General features: G+C 35.8%; 3 protein-coding genes across 3 annotated transcripts; 1 reads left to right on the forward strand and 2 right to left on the reverse strand.

Annotated features, from left to right (window-relative positions):
- Positions 1-223: 223 nt before the first annotated feature.
- LOC140871364 (retinoblastoma-related protein) lies at positions 224-7,857 on the reverse strand. The gene is made up of 18 exons (XM_073273843.1): positions 7,562-7,857; positions 6,963-7,070; positions 6,694-6,818; positions 6,498-6,594; positions 6,327-6,373; positions 5,592-5,790; positions 5,304-5,370; positions 5,026-5,202; positions 4,734-4,930; positions 3,810-4,653; positions 3,459-3,621; positions 3,301-3,373; positions 2,805-2,981; positions 2,609-2,728; positions 2,386-2,530; positions 2,094-2,206; positions 724-839; positions 224-633 (listed from the first exon to the last, which is right to left on the reverse strand). Exons 1-18 carry the CDS (start codon positions 7,637-7,639, stop codon positions 495-497), a joined length of 2,985 nt encoding a protein of 994 aa, XP_073129944.1. The 5' UTR covers positions 7,640-7,857; the 3' UTR covers positions 224-494.
- A 1,251-nt stretch (positions 7,858-9,108) lies between these two features.
- LOC140871727 (uncharacterized) lies at positions 9,109-14,715 on the forward strand. The gene is made up of 10 exons (XM_073274394.1): positions 9,109-9,450; positions 9,751-9,820; positions 10,044-10,168; positions 10,555-10,663; positions 10,743-10,806; positions 10,896-10,951; positions 12,125-12,232; positions 13,502-13,651; positions 13,987-14,157; positions 14,313-14,715. The coding sequence occupies exons 1-10, from the start codon at positions 9,233-9,235 to the stop codon at positions 14,544-14,546; spliced, it is 1,305 nt and encodes a 434-aa protein (XP_073130495.1). The 5' UTR covers positions 9,109-9,232; the 3' UTR covers positions 14,547-14,715.
- Positions 14,716-15,219: 504 nt separating this feature from the next.
- Positions 15,220-17,199, reverse strand: LOC140872120 (DNA repair RAD52-like protein 2, chloroplastic). The gene is made up of 4 exons (XM_073274878.1): positions 16,862-17,199; positions 16,731-16,768; positions 15,654-15,745; positions 15,220-15,569 (listed from the first exon to the last, which is right to left on the reverse strand). Exons 1-4 carry the CDS (start codon positions 17,146-17,148, stop codon positions 15,429-15,431), a joined length of 558 nt encoding a protein of 185 aa, XP_073130979.1. The 5' UTR covers positions 17,149-17,199; the 3' UTR covers positions 15,220-15,428.
- Positions 17,200-19,019: the final 1,820 nt, after the last annotated feature.

Raw genomic sequence — 19,019 nt, forward strand, 5'->3', positions numbered from 1 at the left:
ACATTTATTTTTTGTATCGTGTAAGAACCCACAACCGCTACTCTTTCAATACAAATTGAATAAACACTCGAATTTACGCAATCACCTTCAAAGTCATGCGTCTCATGCCCTCCATGCATATAAAGCTTAACTAAATGCAAAGCATCAGAAACTGATAATTTCCAAATTTTCAAGAACAAAAATTAAGAAATGTTTTGAATCAAATGAGCTGTTATTCGTTCTGAAGATTTTTTTGGAAATATCATTGTTGATTGTAAACTGGCATTCACCAATAAGTAACCTGTAACTCATATCTGCTCTTGCAGTTCCTCGTTTTTTGAAGGCCAAATATTATAAACTCAGAAGAAAATGCTACAACCTTATTAGTTAACAGAATGCCATTACATGTTTGGCCCGATGCACACTAGAAAACAATATCCTAAACCATCGCCTAAACAAACTATACCCTACTTAAATGACAATATCTACAAAGTAAGGTTACTACGGAACCACACCTAGGAGTCGGGTTGCTCGGATTTCAAAGCAATGTTTCCATTCTTGAGGTAAAGGCTATTGGCAACCATGGAGTCCGTAACCAATCCAACATCCACATCAACGTTATCAAAATTAAGTGTCCCTCTGAGCTTCCGAGCTCTGAAAATTGCAAAAAAACAAGGTGTTGGGTCAAATGTGCAGAGATAAATATATTGAAGATTCAATGAAGTTTGTTCTAGTAGATTTTACCCGTTCAAATGCTTATTGATGGCAGTAAGGTCTTTTGAAGGACTCTGGTAAGCATGCGTACTTTCTCCAACACAGGCATAATAGCTTTTAGAGCTATGTGAGATTAATGCGTCCATCTGTCAACATTAATCAAGAATTTATTAGAAAAGAAACAAGTCCATTCCACTGCTTTTGAAGTGAGCGCAGAGTCTGTGGATGTTGGTGCAAAATGCAATCCTAACCAAACATCCTCTAATCTATACTACCACCGAAGCATGGAAATCCTGACCCTGTTTCTTTCGGACAGTGTAGCAACGAAGTAAGTTTAATAGGTACTTTCTACCGCATAAATTTCCACACCAGCCATGAAGTCTACCCGCACCTCAAATTAATGACCAACCGTTGGAAAAACAACATCAGCTTTCACCTAATTGAGGATGTAGGAAACTAACCTAACAAAAAAATAATGTAGCTTGACCACAATCACTGTTCACAGCCTCTACAGCCATCTCAAGCAGTTTATAAAGCAGTGACCATAATTAGTTAATTACCGAGTGTGTGCTGCTCTACCAGAAATTTTTGCCTCTTAAACAAAGAGCAGAATTAACCCAAACTGTAAGGTAGACATCTGAATTTTTTTTTTAAAAGAATATAACATTGAAGTACCGTGCCATGCATCTCGAAAGTGTATTCTCAAATATAAACTTCAAGGAATACTTAATTAATTTACTGATATTCCAGTGCTATGACAAATACATATGGGTGTCTGGCCAAAGCAGATCATCTTTTCTGACTTTACGAATTATAGATCCGTGGAGATTGGCAGCACATTGCTTTCTACCTTCAGTAATTTAAATCTTATATTTTGGGAACCAAATTGTTTTTTTGTTTTTGTTTTTTAAAACATGAAGACTAAAAAATTACTTAAACGATCAGTTTGTTGTTATTATAAAGGATCAACGCTTATGATAACGAACATGGACTCTGGCAATGAGGTTGACTGCTAGAGGATCAGTAGGTGGGGGGCAGGGGTCACCCTGGTTTATACTGGGATTTTCTATTTTATTGTTGGTGTGCATTGAATAGATGGAAGAACACTTGAAAAAATTGTACATCACAAAGATGCATGCTGTACAAAAGAAGAAATGTCTCACCACAGATTCAACAACAGCCAAGACACAATGTACATTATATAAAAAAAATTAGACATGTAATAATATTCCAGAAGTACCTGGACATTTCGCAGGAAAAAGGACATTAAATAGCAGAAGTATCTTTAATTTCACTTGAACAAAATAGCAGAAAGAAAGAATAAATATTTTCTACATCATGTACACATAAATCATGAATAGAATAATGCAACAGAACGAATTTAAGAGGAAACTTCATACCTTTGATGATCTCAAGGGAGAGACATAAACATTATGTGCCGAGGATACTTTCCTTGGTGACATGTCTGGTATACTTGGAAAAGAAGACGGCTTTGGCGATGCAGGACATGGACCTGGTCGGAAATAAAAATCAAGACATGTTTCAGACAAATAAAGTTCTTCTCTTATTTGTTTATTGTTTTTCTCCCCTCATGGTACCTAAAAGAACAATGGTCCAAAAAAATCCATCGAAACATAACCATTGCCCTGATGGGCCATTCATAACCAATGAAAGAAAAACAATAACACTAACCATCGTTATTATTCCTGGTCTCTTGGCCACGGCTACTACTTTGCGCCGATCCAGTAGACGCAAACTCAACTAAAAGAGGCTTGACAGCAGGTACAAATATTTCATTGTAAAATGTGATGATATCGATGTGATCAGGACCACTTTTCTGTTTCAGGAGAAAAAATAAAAATGCTTAGGTTTCTTTCTGTATGATGAAAAAGACAATAAAGAAAGATTAACATACCCCATTGCGGCGCACCGCTGTCCAATCCACATAGACACTACGAAAAACTTGTGGTTTGCATTGAGGCTGCTTTCTGTAATTGAAAATGATTTCTTTGAATGTCAAGTTCCTCTGGGAAATCTGCACATATAATAATCAGAAGTCAAGAGAACCGCAAATACATGGTGAATATCTACTCAAAATGAGTAAGGCAGACCTTAGTAACTCCATAAAAGCAACAGAGAATAATTTGGTCAATGTGTCTGTTAAAGAATAGAGATGTCCTTTGAACAAGAATCTTCTGAAAAAGACAGTAGACGGACTCCCTTAACTGCTGTGACAGCTGTAGCCTCTCAACCATGCCATTAATTCTGACGGCAGCTAACTTTATAGTCTGAATAGAGACACCACACGTGTGAAAATATGTGAAATCACTAAACGTTAAATAAGTGCATTAAGGAACAAATCTACAATAAGACAGACCATCCAGCATTTACGAGAAAATTTTGCCACAACAAATACGGCTTATGAGATACATTCATAGACCTGATGAGAAACATAATTTTTTTTTAATAAAAAAAAGTAACTTTTAACGCAATCATCGAGCACAATTACAGCGCGGCCACAATCTATGGCGATAATGAAATGGGAAACAAATATATTAACATAACCGGAGGTGTCCGACAAGTGCAATAACATTGAATATATTGTACCTTGCTAAAAAACACATTAACCGCTGTTTCAGCACAAGTTTCACCTCCGCCACCCGGATTTGGTCTTGTTGGACTGAAAAACAAGTATGAAGAAAACCACTTATCAAAATGCAAAATATTGAATGAGTTTCCTGTATCCTGGTCTGGTCACAAAATACCTTGCAAAAGCAGACTGTAGAGCAGGTGATGGAAATTTTGACTTTGTATTATTAAGAGCCATGAGGCGATCCTTCACTGGAGAAGTGAAAGAATTCCGTTCAACTAATACACTTCGGTACTCAGAGGACGTTTTTTTTGGGGAACGGATATCTCCATTCTGACCTGAGACAATCATTTTCAAGTATGTTGGAGCACAAGAACTATATACCATTCCAAAACATAAACGAAAATTAAAGAATGACAATGCTGAATTTTAATTGGGAAGTTAGTCTTCTAGTAACATCTTAAAAATAATTACTTTCATTCTGACATATCTTGCAGCCAAAATACAAAATCATATAAATAAGTACCATGTTTTTCATGCTTTGGCACAGCAGGAGGGATTCCACAAGACATATCAATGTGCATGGCAATAGCATCAAGAGATGGCATAGGCTCTGCCAACAAGCCTAGTCGACTAATTTCCGCAGAAAAGGCTGGTCTTGCAACAATCAAGGTGTTGTACATTGATGAACCTTTTTCCCACACCATACTCTCCAAGAGTCGTTCTTCTAATGAGTTTAAATGCCTTCTAAGCTCCCTAGGAAGACTTTCTTCATGCCTGATGAAACTTTCTATAACCTTGCTGAGATCAAAAGCAGTAATTCCAGTTCTCTCCAACACAGTTGGAAATAACATCGTCACAGTTTTATGCGTAGCAAGAACGAGTTCAGCTGAGCAGGCAAGCATACATCTATGAAACCTCTCATTGGTCAGCAGAGATGTTAAATTGATTGCATGCAAAATCTGGGATTCTGCTGTGCACATCGCTTGAAGAACCCTGTAGTAAAGCTTCATTGCTTCCAGTCGACGTTGTTCAGCCCATATGTTATCCATCAAACTTGCACTTTGCCCTGGTCCACTACTTGGAAAGATGGCCTCAAGTATTATGTGAGCTCTTCTAATGACATCAGCAGTCACATCCCGATCGCAAGATGACAGGAATCTCTCCAGTTCTGCTGAAGGTTTTGATGGAAGAGGAGCTACAACAGTTCGTAACCATTTAGCAGTGGTCATAGCTGTGCTGACAGGTGTAGCCACAATTCTGGACAAGCCAGCGGCAAGAATTTCGTTCGAAGGACTTAGAGGAGACGGGTGGCAAGAAAGTGGACTTGTGACCGTCTTTGTCGGGGATGATACCAAGTCGAATTTTCTCTAAGCATGAAAGAAATTAGAATTTATAGACAGAAATTTGAGGTTTATGGAAACAGCGGAATAATTAATTAGAAAGAAACCTTGGTTCCATTTCCTCTCGTATTTATTGAATCCCCAGAAAGGCTGCCCGAACCTAGCAAGCTGTCATCTTCATTGATGATTATTCTCTCATCCAATTCACCCTTATTGAGAATCATATCATAATCCTTTTCTAATAACATCATATTAGTAGATAAAGATGATTCATCCATCAAATCTTCAAAATAGATCAACCCATCTGCACTTGGACATAACACAATATTAAATACTAGACAGTTCAAAGGACAGAATCCTTGGAAGAAAGCTACTGAATTGCCAACTCAATAGACCAACCCGTGACAATATTTTCCAAATTTTGGGGTGTACATTCAGCAGCCAAGCAAGCCCTTTTCTTCAATATAGTAGTTATCATGTCATTTGCTTTTTCCATCATTTTCTTCAACTCATCTTCCGAGGTCTCATACATTTTGCAAAGTGATGCAAGTATGTCAGCTTTGCCATTTGTCATAACTGTATACAAAAGAAGAAATGGAAAGATGCCTTAAGCTATAATGTGATTCCATCACCCAGTTCTAATTTTTAGGTAGAAAAAAAGGCCAAAAAAAGACTACCAAAGCGTTCAGAGTCATAAATATCAAATTTTCTGAACTGGGCAGGTACATGTATGACCAGTAATGCCTGCAAAAAAAATTTAATATGAAGCATTGTAAAACTACCAGATTCGACAAAAAGATCATGATAAGAAGATTACACTGTCCCCGAAGGTTGGGGCCAGAGCACACAAATATTGTAATTAGCATCTACTAGTACATATTACAGTTCTTGTTTTGTATGAGTAAGCACTAACATAATTGGAATTTAGTAAAATTTCAAAAAAATAAATATTAAAATCTACCAACCACTACAGAGGCTAGACCATTGGTGTATGTTACAAGGTCCTTGAAACGACCGAGCATATGCTCACGCAGCGCCAGGAAAAGCAACCATCCAAAGCGATAATAGTTTGAAACACAGCCAGGGTTGTTGTCGCCAGTTGAATGCTTGTCACCACTAGCATCAACTGTCAAGAAAAATTGCTGATATGCACGCTTGTAATGCCTGGAATCATAGTACAAATATTGAATCAACTCAGGGCATCTATCCGTGCTAAACGTATGATATTGTCAGTGAAAAAGAATGTTGATTTAACAAAAGAGTATAGCATCCACTCTCTATGATAATATGGTCCTAATATGCATTGTTTTACTTTTTAACTGGGTTTGGAATTTTATTCTCTTGGGAAAGGGCAGGGGTTGTGCAGGTTGAACACCAAAGCTTCCGATGTTGCTAATGATTGACAGTCAGTACCATATAAGGAAAAAAATTTCAGCTTATTTACTTTATGCCAAACAACTAATAAGTTATGTTGCACTGCTTAAATGATATCAACTTCATTTGATAAAAATATTTGGAAGACCAATGTAAGATTCAAGTATTATAAAGGAAACAATAAGGAATACTTTTATAGAATAATGAAATCATTCTCTGAAAACACGTAGAAAAATAATTCACCGAGACAACGAAACCTGCTGAAACTTTGAAAATTGGCATAAATGCAAAAGAAAAGAAAGATAACATACTAAACAAATACCCACTTGCTCAAAAGGATCAAGTGCACAAAGTTGGTCTGTATTTCCTTTGCCTGATACCATAAAGAAGGAATGAATCATTAAAACATAGTCCCGGATTATACGGTGATGGTGTGAAACACGCTAACAAATAGAATAACTTGGTAAAAAAGGTAAGATAATCTGAGATATAAGTACCTCAATTCTCTTCTCCCAATCCCCTCCATACAAGTTGCTCAAAATTGATCCAACCTTGATCAAGAACTGAGGAAGTTCTTTAAAAAAGTCAACAATGCTGCAGGCCCAAAAAATAAAACTCTCTTGATATCTAAAACTTCCAATTTTCCACAATACGGAAAAGATATCAAGCAAGTAGAGGAAAAATGAAAAATACTTGAGCCTGGCTTTTCTCAGTATATGGCATAAAGTAGGTCCCTTTTCTGTGGTACCACCATTATCCATCAGTCTTCTAACCGTGAAAAGCACAAATGCAAACCAATACCGTTCTGCTTCTTCTGGCTAATAATCCAAAAACATCAATCAACAATTACTGTGTTAATCTGACAGTAAAATGGTCAATTCACGATGAGGCATTATCCATTGAGATTTCATGCAATCAGTGACTATAATGAGACAAGCAAAATGGCTAGGGTCACCGCATACCATCCCAGTCCCAACGGCGGATATATTTGCCAACAAAATACTCTTGGTTTCGGCAAACAGCTTCATGGCTTGCTCCAAAAAAATTTCCTCGTCCAACTGTAAATCATTCTGTTTATAGGATAGGGGCATATGCTTATCAACAATTCAATTCAAAAATCGAATGCATTTATATTCAAATCTAGAACCATGTAACATCAAAAGTACAGAATCTGCTTTACATTGCAACAAATCACAATGAAAATCCAAAAAAATTAGCAAGAAATAAATAGACAAAACCTGAACAGAACAGCTCGTGGCATGGGGTTTTTCAAATCATGCTTCTTGAAATAATAATTATTTTCATGCAAGAGCAGATCAGCAGTATATAATAGGGTAAAATCAAAATCTTTAAAACCGTACAAAAAATTTAATTAAATTAAAACGGAAAAAAAAGGAAGAAACAGACCAAAAGTAAGCTCCTTGTCGATAACACAAAACAATGACAGCGGCAGCGGTGTTTCAAAAGATAGGACAGCAAACGAAAACAGTGCAGCGTACCAGAAATGAGAAATTGAGCAGAAAAAGAAAAGAAAAGAAAAAGAAACAAAAAAAAGTGAAACCTTGAAAAAATTCTCGAATCGAGCTTCAATGGAGGTCTCCGCTGAATCTTCGGGACGAGAATTCTTCAGCTCGTCCATATCTTTCAGATCCCCGATCTAACTAATCTACGGATCAGGAGAATCAAGATGGGAAGAAACCAAATCAAGAAGCTGCCAACAGTAGACGGAGACGGAATATTCCCAAAATTACACCACCGAGAGCTGGCCGTGTCACTGCCGGTCGGCCGCTCACTCTACGGGGGGTGGGGGGCGGCTCGGTGTTTGTTTTAAAGTACAAGAATTATTAATCGGATAGGCTTTTTGATGGTTTTTGTTTTTCGTGGGAAAAATAAAACCCTCCCCTGCTTGCGCGGGAAAAAACATGACCATGCCATGCCCCATCATCATACATACATGCATCCAAACCAATTATTGTGCGCCACGTGGTCCCACAGGTCTTGCATTAGCGCCAAAATATTGCTACTTCTTTAAACCATCGATACACTTTGGCGTCGTACTTGGTATTAATAATACAAAATGGTTCGAATTCGATGCTAGGGTAAACAGATTATTCGTATTGGAGATCCGGGATTTAACATTTCACATGTTCGAATTTATTGAATTTTGATGAGCTGAATGACCCGAGTTATCAGATTTACCGTTAAAATATTACCTCGAATGAATCCGATTATGATATAATCAGTTTATCTATTCGGGCATGAAAACCATGCACGTGCAATTCAACCCCTGAATCATTGTAGATCTCACGTATTTTCATGTAGGATCCACTGATCCAAGAGTTGTAAGGTAAAATAGGATAACACAGCATTGTCACGTGTTGAAATCAATTATTTGATTAGAACTAATATGAAATACTATTACCACATGTTGTTCGGCAGAGCTCATATGGATTTAGGGCATAATATTAAAGAAGCGTTTGCAAAAAATCATACTTTTGTATAAGTGATTAAATTTATAGTTCATAAAAAAAGTGGAAAAAAATGATAAGAGTGATTTTAATATTAATATTTTTTTTTGTTATAATCACTTTGGAGCAAATATAACTAATTTTTGAATTTCAATTAATCAGAGTAATTTTTTAAAATAAAATAATAATAATCATTTTTAATATATTATTTTTGAGTGGAATCATTTTTTAATATATATTATTACAAACACTCCTTAAACATTTTTCCAATAAAATATAAGTTTGGTTTGTAATAATATTTCTCAGAAACGTGGTGGAAGCAATCAATGCAAAATATGTTGGTATTTTCGAGTTTTCGTCAATCGTCCATAAATATCAGAAAATTTTCATAAACGAGAAAGATTTCTCAGTTGGTTTTGCTCGATAATAAGTAAATGAGTGTGCTTACGCTTTAGCAAAAGCATCTCGTTTTTATGCTAGTCTCATAATTTGGAGTGAATCTCCGTCTTTTATTTCATCGTATTTAAGTTTGATTTATAATAATACTATATTTGAGTGTGACTTCAAAAAAATAAATAAATAAATAAAATATAAAAAAAATTTATCCAATTGGTTGTATGTATGGGGCCACGTAGAAAAAGAAGCCCAATACTCAAACGCAGCTGCTAGCGGAGGTGCGAGTCTCGTGTATGCGGAGAGGCGGAGTGCAATCCTCGCCTCCGTAGATTATACTCCATTCCATTTCACCAGAGGTACCAACAACTATGGCGAGTTGTGTGTGGAAGCCGCCGCCTCTTTATCTCCGATCGCCCAGTCGCGGCTGTCCCGTTCGTCTCAGTCAACCACATCATCTTCCCCGTTCATCACTCGCGTTTATCGATAAACTTGGTTCTGCTCGTAGACCCAGTAGATTGCGTAGCAGCTCCGACCCGAATAATGATACAGAAACTGTGGGAATTCAGCTTTACCGAGATATCGACAGGTTTGATTTTTTTTATGTTGATGTTTTTTTTTTTTGCCATCTGATAGTGTTTTTGCTTGAATTCGATCTGATGGGTTTAGAGTTAGCCCTTGACATGTGATTGTGTTAGCACAAGTTTGATCGGGTGTTTAAGCTTATTCCATTTTTTTCTATCGAGGGATGTTATTTCTCAGCTTCATTCCTTCCCTTTCTTTTTCTGGCAGCATAGATATGGATTATAACACACAACCTATTTTAGAATCTCCATTATTCTTCATTCGAAAATTACGTTAAATAAGCTGTTTTTCCGATAATATACAGAATACTTACGGAGACTATGAAACAATCTCAAGGTGGCTGGGGTGCTTCAGGAGACTGGAGTGAAATTGAGGTATACACCAGTCATGCAGCTCGTCTGTCTTATGAATTTGGCATTCTTCTATCAAGAGTTGTCAGCTTTCTTTGAGAATGGATTATATTCTGGTTTCTTTTATATTTTTTTTACTAGTCCTGTAAAGTGCTAAAACTACTTGGTGGAGCACCTCTGTTGTTTTATAGATGAAGGGATTTCTAAAGTGCGGAGATTGCTGATAATAGTTCTATTTAACATTCAGGGAGCTTGGGTATTGAAACCAAAAACTTCTAAAACTACATCTATTGTACATTTTGTTGGTGGTATATTTGTCGGGGCGGCTCCTCAGCTTACTTATCGCTTGTTCTTGGAACGCCTTGCAGATAGGTGGGGATTTTTTACTTCTGAAATTTTTTACTGATTCTTTAATTCTACCTGTTCCGTTTACCTCTTTGATGGCATACCCTTGTTATATTATGATCTAATGCTATAAATATGGAATATTTTACTACCTGCCTTTTGACTCTTCCTTATTTGTTGTTAATTGTTATCAGCTCTTTCTGAGAGAAGATGGACCATTTTTTCAAGCTTTTTCAAAGCTCCCTCTATCTATTTAGGATTTCCTTTCTTCTTTTCCTTTTCACTATCATTTTTTGTTTTGTCTTTTGGGCTTTGGTTGGGAAGAAGAGGGAAGAATAGGATAAATAAACTTGTTGTGTCATCATTGAGAACTTGATTATAATAACTTGTGTCTTTTGGCCTGTTTGATTCAGGGGTATACTAGTTATAGCCACACCTTTTGCCAGCAGTTTCGACCACTTCCTCATAGCTGATGAGGTGCAGTTTAAATTTGAGAGGTGCCTTCGCTGTCTCCAGGAAACAGTAAGTTTTAGCTCCAAATGTGTAGAAGTAGCTTGCTTACTAAACTAGTAGTTTATTGTGGAGTTGTGTTGTCGAACAGGTGGAAGATATTCCTACTTTTGGCATTGGACATTCACTGGGATCTGTGGTTCATCTTCTCATAGGTTGACATATTATGCATCTTTTAATTACATTATAGCAGTTGTAATTTTGACAAGAGCTGGTTCAGTTGATTTGGTTTGCTGATCATCAGGCTCAAGGTATGCTGTACAAAGGAACGGGAATATATTTATGGCATTCAACAACAAGGTAAGACAAATCAGATCATTTTATGTTTGTCTCCGAATTTGTGAAATTGAAGACTTCTTTGAGTGTCGTATTCATGGGTTTTGTGGGACCAATATACACAGAGTGAGATCAAGTTATTGTTGGCAATTCTATATTCCTTAATCCTGTAGTTCTGCCATTTTCGGACCCCAATTGCTTTTAGCCAGTTCGTAAGTTGATGTCCATAGGTCTTAGAAGAAGAAGGGAAAGAGAACTTAGGCTTTACCTATTCATGGTCGATGATGTAAAATTTACGTACAACTTACAATTCATCCAGACTTGTGGATTTGAAATTCATCCAACATAAATTCATGGAAGCACTCAAATGGATTAAAAATCCATTGCATCAAATCTTCCATCTAAGTGCAACCTTAAGGTAAAGTGGAAGCTTGCTTTTAAAAATTAATACCATTTGACAACTCTCTCATTTGAGGGTTTGAAAGATAATTATAACTGCTGAACGGATTTTGCAAATGACAGATTCCTTAGTACCAGAAGTACACCTCTAAATTTTTTTATTGAAATACAGTTCTTCGTTTACTTATTAGGATGCACCTTCATTAGAGGTCTTGTGATATTCCTAAAGTTGTTTATGAAGGAAGAATTAGGATGAATGGAAGAGTGAGAAATCCCATTTAATAAGGTGCACATTCATGTGTTTTGTGCAAACAGTTGCACATCACGCGTAAATTTCTTGATAGCGAGGAACATGACAATTTTCTTATGCTTTTCCACTTATATTGCTTTCACCAGTAGCAACATAAGTTAGACGTTATCCATATAATGGATAGTGGCTCAGCCTAATACAAATGCCACCCTGGAAACATTCTGCCTTGAACAGAAAAATAATCATCAATTTAAATGACAAACATTGTTGCTTGCTTAGCGGGCTTGGATTGGATACCTGTTCTTGTTTGACTAGAGCGCATTTATACAAGTATGAAAACAGCACAATTTCTCTTACTTTACAGATATCAAATACATGGTATTTTTCATATTTCGGAACAATAATCATCTAATGGTAGTGCACATAAGTTCCTCAAGTTTGACTTAAATCTATTGGTTGTCCCTTTTTGGTATGTGTTTTTTGAGTTCATAATCTGCATACTAATATATGTTTAAAGTTTAGGTGCTTTACATGTTTATTACTTTCAGGACGCAAGCCTGGCCATTCCTTTGCTTTCACCTGTTCTTGTTCCAATGGCTCAAAGCATTGGGCCACTTTTGTCACAAATAGCATCATCGCCAACAATACGCTTTGGGGTGAGCTTAACTTCCATCTTATGCATTTTCAGATGTTAACGTACTAAAGTAAGCAGCTTTGTTAGCTTCACAATTTATGATGAACAAATATTCCAATCTTGGAAAATTAACTAGTTTTATGTGCTATCAATAATTGTTCCTTTATGGCTTTCTACACTTTGCAATTGAGCATCATAGGTGAAGATTTTGAACTTCTCCTACTTAACTAATCCAAGAGTATACTGTGATTGTGCGCCTCCTCTCAATACTTCTATTTTTCTGCAACCACTCAGGTGATGTTTAGTACTGTTCTTAAATATTATGGAAAATATTTCGGGAAGATGTGTTTTGGAATATTTTGCAGAATTTGATGTCTATTTGATTTTATTTTCGGAATAGGCATATTTTACCACGACTGCCATGTTATATAAGAATTTGGCACATTAATGACATCACATTATTTAGTTATCATATTGTCGTGTTAGATATTTTAAAATTTGAACTAAAGTGTTTGAGTTAAAAATATGGTATTATAAAAAAAACTCTTTTTGGAGAATGATCGTCTTCCATCAGCCGCCAACCCATTTCTCATGGCAACTCCTTGTATTAGTGTGACCCAGCCAGTGTCAATTACCCAGTCATATGGTCAGATGATTCGTAACAGACCTCATTTTGTTATTTGAGAAATTCAGCCCACTCTCCATCACAATTTCATTTTCTGCTATGAGAGCTATGCGATTTTACTCTTTTTCTTCTTCACTTTCAAATGAGGCGGCTTTCCATGGAGTTCTCATCACGTTTCTTGGAGTTCCGTGGTTTGTCATAAAGCCCTGGGACCTACTTCTGTGACTATGCTATGATACTCACTGACAGTCATGACCTTGGTTGGTGTATCAGATTTTTACCAGACTATATAACAATGTGATTTGTTTCTATGTCAAAGTATACACTCTTGGCTGCTATCCATATTTCTTTAACCTTTGAAGGATCAATGGAATCGGTTTGTTTTTCAGATAGTTGGCTCCATAGAATAGATGACCAAGCCATTACAATGGCATTCTCAGCGTCCATGCAGCATAACCCTGTGATGTCTCTGGTGTTTTATGTTTTTTCTACAATAATTTTTTCCTTGTTTTACGCAAAATATTTGCTCCATGTTGATCCTCTCTCCATGGATGGGGCATGTAACTCTTTTTTTCATGTTAGATTTACTTTCAAAAGTTTGTGTGAGCTCTTGCTATTATTTACTGATAAAATTTCAGACTTGTGAACTATATTTTAAACTCGCAGGCGGAGATGACCAGGAAGCAATTTGAGAACCTCAGTCCTGCCATTTTGAAGCAAGTTCTTCCTTTGGTTGAGCAGCTTCCTCCATTGTACATGGACTTGGCTAAAGGGAGGGAAAATTTCTCTCCGAAGCCAGAAGAAACTCGACGTCTGGTAAACCAAATTTCCTGTTGGTAGAGTCAGAGTTTTCATTATTCTTTCCAATATCATATCAATAAACATTGATAATCATGAGATGGCTACCTTTCTATCATAGTTGGTGTGTTGTATTAATTTTCTTGTGCCGTGAGGGATAAATATCATTAAATCTAGTTTATGTTTTTCCTAAATTAGTTTGGGTAGGATTCTAGCTCGGTATTGTGAAATTTGGGGAAAATCCCAAGAAAAAGTTTTCAGATAAAAATTCATTATTTGGTGAAAACTAGTACCTGGTAATCGCAATATGGTTAATGACTACAAGTTACTTCCTTTGGTTGTGTAATTGACAGATCAGGTCTTACTATGGCATCTCAAGGAATCTACTAATAAAGTTCAAAGATGATACCATTGATGAGACTTCACTACTAGCCCAGGTTCTTAGTGCAGAATCTGCTATCAGTTCAATGCTGGACATGTCTATGCGATTGTTACCTGGGGATCACGGGCTGCCTCTGCAACAGGTGAACCAAAAATGTTCACGATATATATGATGAGTCAGAGATGTGCTCTCTTTTATTATTTTGGTGTATACAGTATACTTTAGTTTTAGGATGGAGATATGTTCCCAGGTAAGATATTGAAACCAAACTCTATTTTTCGATATTCTCAATTTCAGGTTCCTTTCGATGTTCCCCCAGCAATGGCGGATGCTGTCAGCAGGAGTGGAGAGTTTCTGGCGACGTTAACTGCTGGTACACCCTGGGAGACCGTTGCCAAAGAAGTGGGCAACACATTCAGCACAGACTCGAGAATTTTCGCAGAAAATGCCAAGGAAATAGATGGGCTTGTCGATGTGATTGCAACATGGATAGCCTCCAATCCTAGTCCAACAAGGCTTTTAAGGCCGTAGAATAGAAAGAAAAAAAGATATGCACAGAGAGAGCATAGACAAGAATACTATCCTGTATAGATATGTTGTGTCTATTACAAAACTGTGTAATATTTGTTGTAATTGTGTATGAAATAAGACTAACAATTCCCAGGTAAGATGTATAAAAAAATTGCTTATGGTTTCTCTATTACAGAATCGATGGTGGTTGTTCAAATGGAAAGTTAAACTAAAATCAACAGTTTGGTCATGGTTTGCAAAGATTTTAATCAAATTATACTCGTTTGCATCTTTAGCGGTGAAAAAAAAGGAACAACGTTGAGCAATTTATCGAAATAGAAATTAAATACAGTCGAACTCAATAGTTGGTTATTTATCTCGGTTATGGTTTTGAAAACGAGGCAGAAAAAAGATTCCGTCCTCAAATTCCTTCGCATTACTCAATGCATTGCATCACCAAAAAAATGTGTGATTTCTATTGACCATTTGATCCAACGTCCTAAATCGAACTAACCACTAATTGGTTAGCATGCAAAAGCATAGTCAATTTGCTAAAGTTTTGTAGAGGATTACGATGATCAAGATTATTTTTGGGTTCCGGACATTGTTTTTGTCATCTATCATGCAGCCTACACCTTAATCAATAACAAGGTTTTCTAAATTAATGGCCATGAGCCCATGATGAACCCTGAGAATTCGTTCATATCCATATTTATCCAATATCAAGTAGATCAAACCTTGTAAAAACACAAGTTTCTACAATCAGAGTACAAAATTAGGACATAACATAAATAGCATTGATATGTACATGATATTGATAGGGAGGAAAACCAAGTGAAAAAAATAACAGATACATGGCGTGTGAGTTCTCCCGGATCTTGCATCACCGATTAAAGTTTCTATCTAAACATCATGATAAAGATATAAGCCAAGTCCAAACCGAGCACAAGCTCTGCAAAAGGCTATTTCCTCCGCTTTGGCAACAGGATCTGTTGAACTGCTGTCATCATCGGCTGACACAGTCCCAGTCGATTCACGGTGTGCCTGCATCATTTTGCACATCCAACGCATTTGCTCAGTTTCCAAACATCATAAAACAGGCATAATGAAATACCGCCATGAACATACCTCTCCATCCGAACCTCGTACGGTGACACGGTAAACCACTGTCACGCTGCCATTCTCCGAAAATATAACATCGCGAATTTCTCCACACCAACCTATGGAAAGAAATATCAGTGATCAACTATTTGGCACTTGAGCTGACAAAGAGATGGTGCAAATCCAAGTGCTTGGGTAACATTTGGGATATATTCACTGGCTAAAAGTCATCAGTAGGCAAATTTGTCACATGTTATTAGTTCTAACTTCTAACATCTAATAGCACGGAAAATGTGCTCTGGCAAGAGCATCCTACCGACTACTGATAACTCAAATGAACTAACCGTCCCACAGCCTGCCACTGCCACCGCGAATGGTGGCTAACATTAACACAAATCGACTTAATCATCACTCTTAGCCAAACTTTTTAGTTTTTATCATTTCCCAAAAGATCTTTATTATTACACAATATTTTAATCCAGAACATACTAATCTGGAATATTATAAAATAATTTTATTCAACACTTTCTGGCACTATTTGACTTTTAAACAGTTCCATTTTTCCAAGAAAGAGGTACTTTCAAAAACCTTCACCTAACACTCCCTAAATGCAAGCATTATATTTATCGGACATGGTCATTGGTCAACAATTATATTTTGACTGTCTAACACAGTTGGGATTGTATCTTTCGGATTTTCCTATGCTACATCGATGAAATCTACTCCCGCTGCAAGCATAGCCAAATACATACCTAAGCACGTATAGCAGTTGACAGAAATAAGTCAATAATGATCAATCCCTTTAACTTCAATAAACTGTAAAGAACAATCGTAAATTCACAAAGCACAACTCTTGAGACATTATTTTGATTCCCAAATTCAAGAAGGAAAGAGACATTCAAAAAACACCTAACACTTGGCGAAATAGTCAAGCAAGAGATTTTGGAGACAAAAAATAAGCTTTAAGCATAATTCTCCCAAAACAGTGAAACAAGAAGAAATGTGCAAACATTAAACTCCCAATTCAGGGAAACCCCATTGACAAGAAGCATAATCAAGATCAGGCAAAAGCTAGAGAGGGTGAAATCATTTAGAATAAATCACCTGGAGCATAAAAGCTGAGCATACGATTTGCATGGTACCTGCACATAGACAGTTAGGGATTGGAAGCATTAAAAAAAAAAAAACTCGAAATTGGTTTCAAATCAGAGATTTTCTCAAGTGTAATTACTTACCAGGGGATGAAGGTGGATTGATGATCCTGAGTGTTGATGATATTGTCGGGGATCCTCTTGTTGAGGTCACGCAGAATCTCAGCGAGGGGACGAGTGATGCAAGAAGACTTGTCCAAAGGCACCACGTAATTGGAATTCGGGGCGGGGGCGGCACTCCCCTTCTTACCGCTGCTGCTATTGCCGCCGGAGACGGCCGAAATGCGAAAACTGAGCTGGGAGGGGCCGTGGCGGAGCAGCATCGGCGGCTCCGGTGGAGGCAGAAAAAGTTTAGGGGTTTGGAGGGCCATCACTTGTGTTTGTTTAATGAGAGAGTGAGTGGAACGGTAGTTGGGTTGTTGAAGGCATGTGGGATTTGCTATTTGGTCCACTTCTTATATTCTCTTTTTATTTTTATATATATTTATTTACTCATCTAAAAACTATTATAAAAATAAAAATAAAAAAACCATAAATTCTAAAACAAATATAATTTTAATATAATCTCTATTGTCTTTTTACACAAGGCTACTTGATACAACACACACACACACGAAAGAAATGAATGTAAACACACATTCCACGGGTGAAGAGATATTAGTAATCAGAAGATCTAAAGTCACTTATTTTTTAACTAAAAAGGATCTTTTTCTATTTGTGTGTTAGATTTGTAGACTAATAAGTTACTCATAAGATTTCTCCCGTGCATACCAGAAAAAGACAACAATTACGTATAATGATCTCATATATATGTTGAGAGACGGAGTCAAGAAATTTAATTAAGGAATAAGAAAATGAGTGACGTTGATAAATCATTTAGGAAATAAAAGTATTATTGTAAATTTGAATAATATAATATTATAGATAAGACAAAGTTGAAGGATGACGAATGAAACCACGGAATCTTCAGTTAACTCCGTCTTATATGATGTTTGAACATGTATGTATTTCCTATACCTATAAATGTTTTTTAGCAACTCCAAACAACATTTATGGGAGGTTGTTAAAAAACATTTAGGTACCGCTTGTTAGATATGATTGGATAAATAATACATAGATAAGTAATATAATGTAATAAAAAAAAAATAATGATAGTGAATATAATATTTGATTTGATTGATGGATTATAATTTATTGATTCGATTGATAAAATTTTATATTAAAAATGACAAATTACCATTTTACATTTTTAACAATGAATAAAATATGAATAATATTATTTATAAGGGGTAATATAGTAATTTAAATTAAATGATTTGATTGATGTAGGATAAATAATTGATGATTTGATTGATGTAAAATAAATAATTAATAGATATATAAATAATATGATGAGAAGAACATGAGATTTGATAAGATAAATTATACACATATTAATAATATAGGCTACCAAATGGAGCGGTAAATGTACACTAAACAATCTGCGCACACGAATCATGTGCCTGACATTAGGAGCTGTAATGTAATTAGATTTTTATTCAATGAAGTTGCATGATATAAAATCACTGTTTATTTAAATTTTTTCGTTAACTTTATTAAACATATTAAAATATAAAAAAAATTGTCAAATATTTGATGAAAATCATATGCACTTGCATCGCATGTGGACTTGTATTAATTAAAACCATGACCTCGATTAATGAGTTATATAATTTCTACTTATGTTAAACTTCCGAGGCGTAAATAAATTTTTCTTGATTATCAAAAGAATACAAGTATAAATATTGTAATTGACATTGACACAAAATTATAATAATAAGGCTGCGTTTACTTATGTTGATAGGATTGTGAAGATATAATTTATTAGGTAATTATTAAACTAATTAGATATGATATAGAGTGTTATGGATAAATAATAATTTGTTTACTATGATTGATTACGATTGTGATTAGAATTGTGATTAAACAAAAATTCACAATTTTACCCTTTAAATATAATAAAAATGATTAAAAATAAGGGTATATTGGGAGTTTTTTAACTTTCTTTCCATTTATACAAGCCATAGATTATTTATCCTTAATGAAATTGAGGATTAAAAATCATGCTCAAATCTAATTATTAACGGGCCCTTGAGTTTAGGATTTTTTGTAAATTTTTAAGTAAACATGGGATGAATTAGTATTAATAGTCTTATCACATGATAATCACCCTAAGTAAACGCAGCCTAAGTATAATCTTCGA

This window comes from Henckelia pumila, unplaced genomic scaffold, assembly GCF_033568475.1.
Source record: "Henckelia pumila isolate YLH828 unplaced genomic scaffold, ASM3356847v2 CTG_461:::fragment_3, whole genome shotgun sequence".
Classification (NCBI taxonomy): domain Eukaryota; kingdom Viridiplantae; phylum Streptophyta; class Magnoliopsida; order Lamiales; family Gesneriaceae; genus Henckelia; species Henckelia pumila.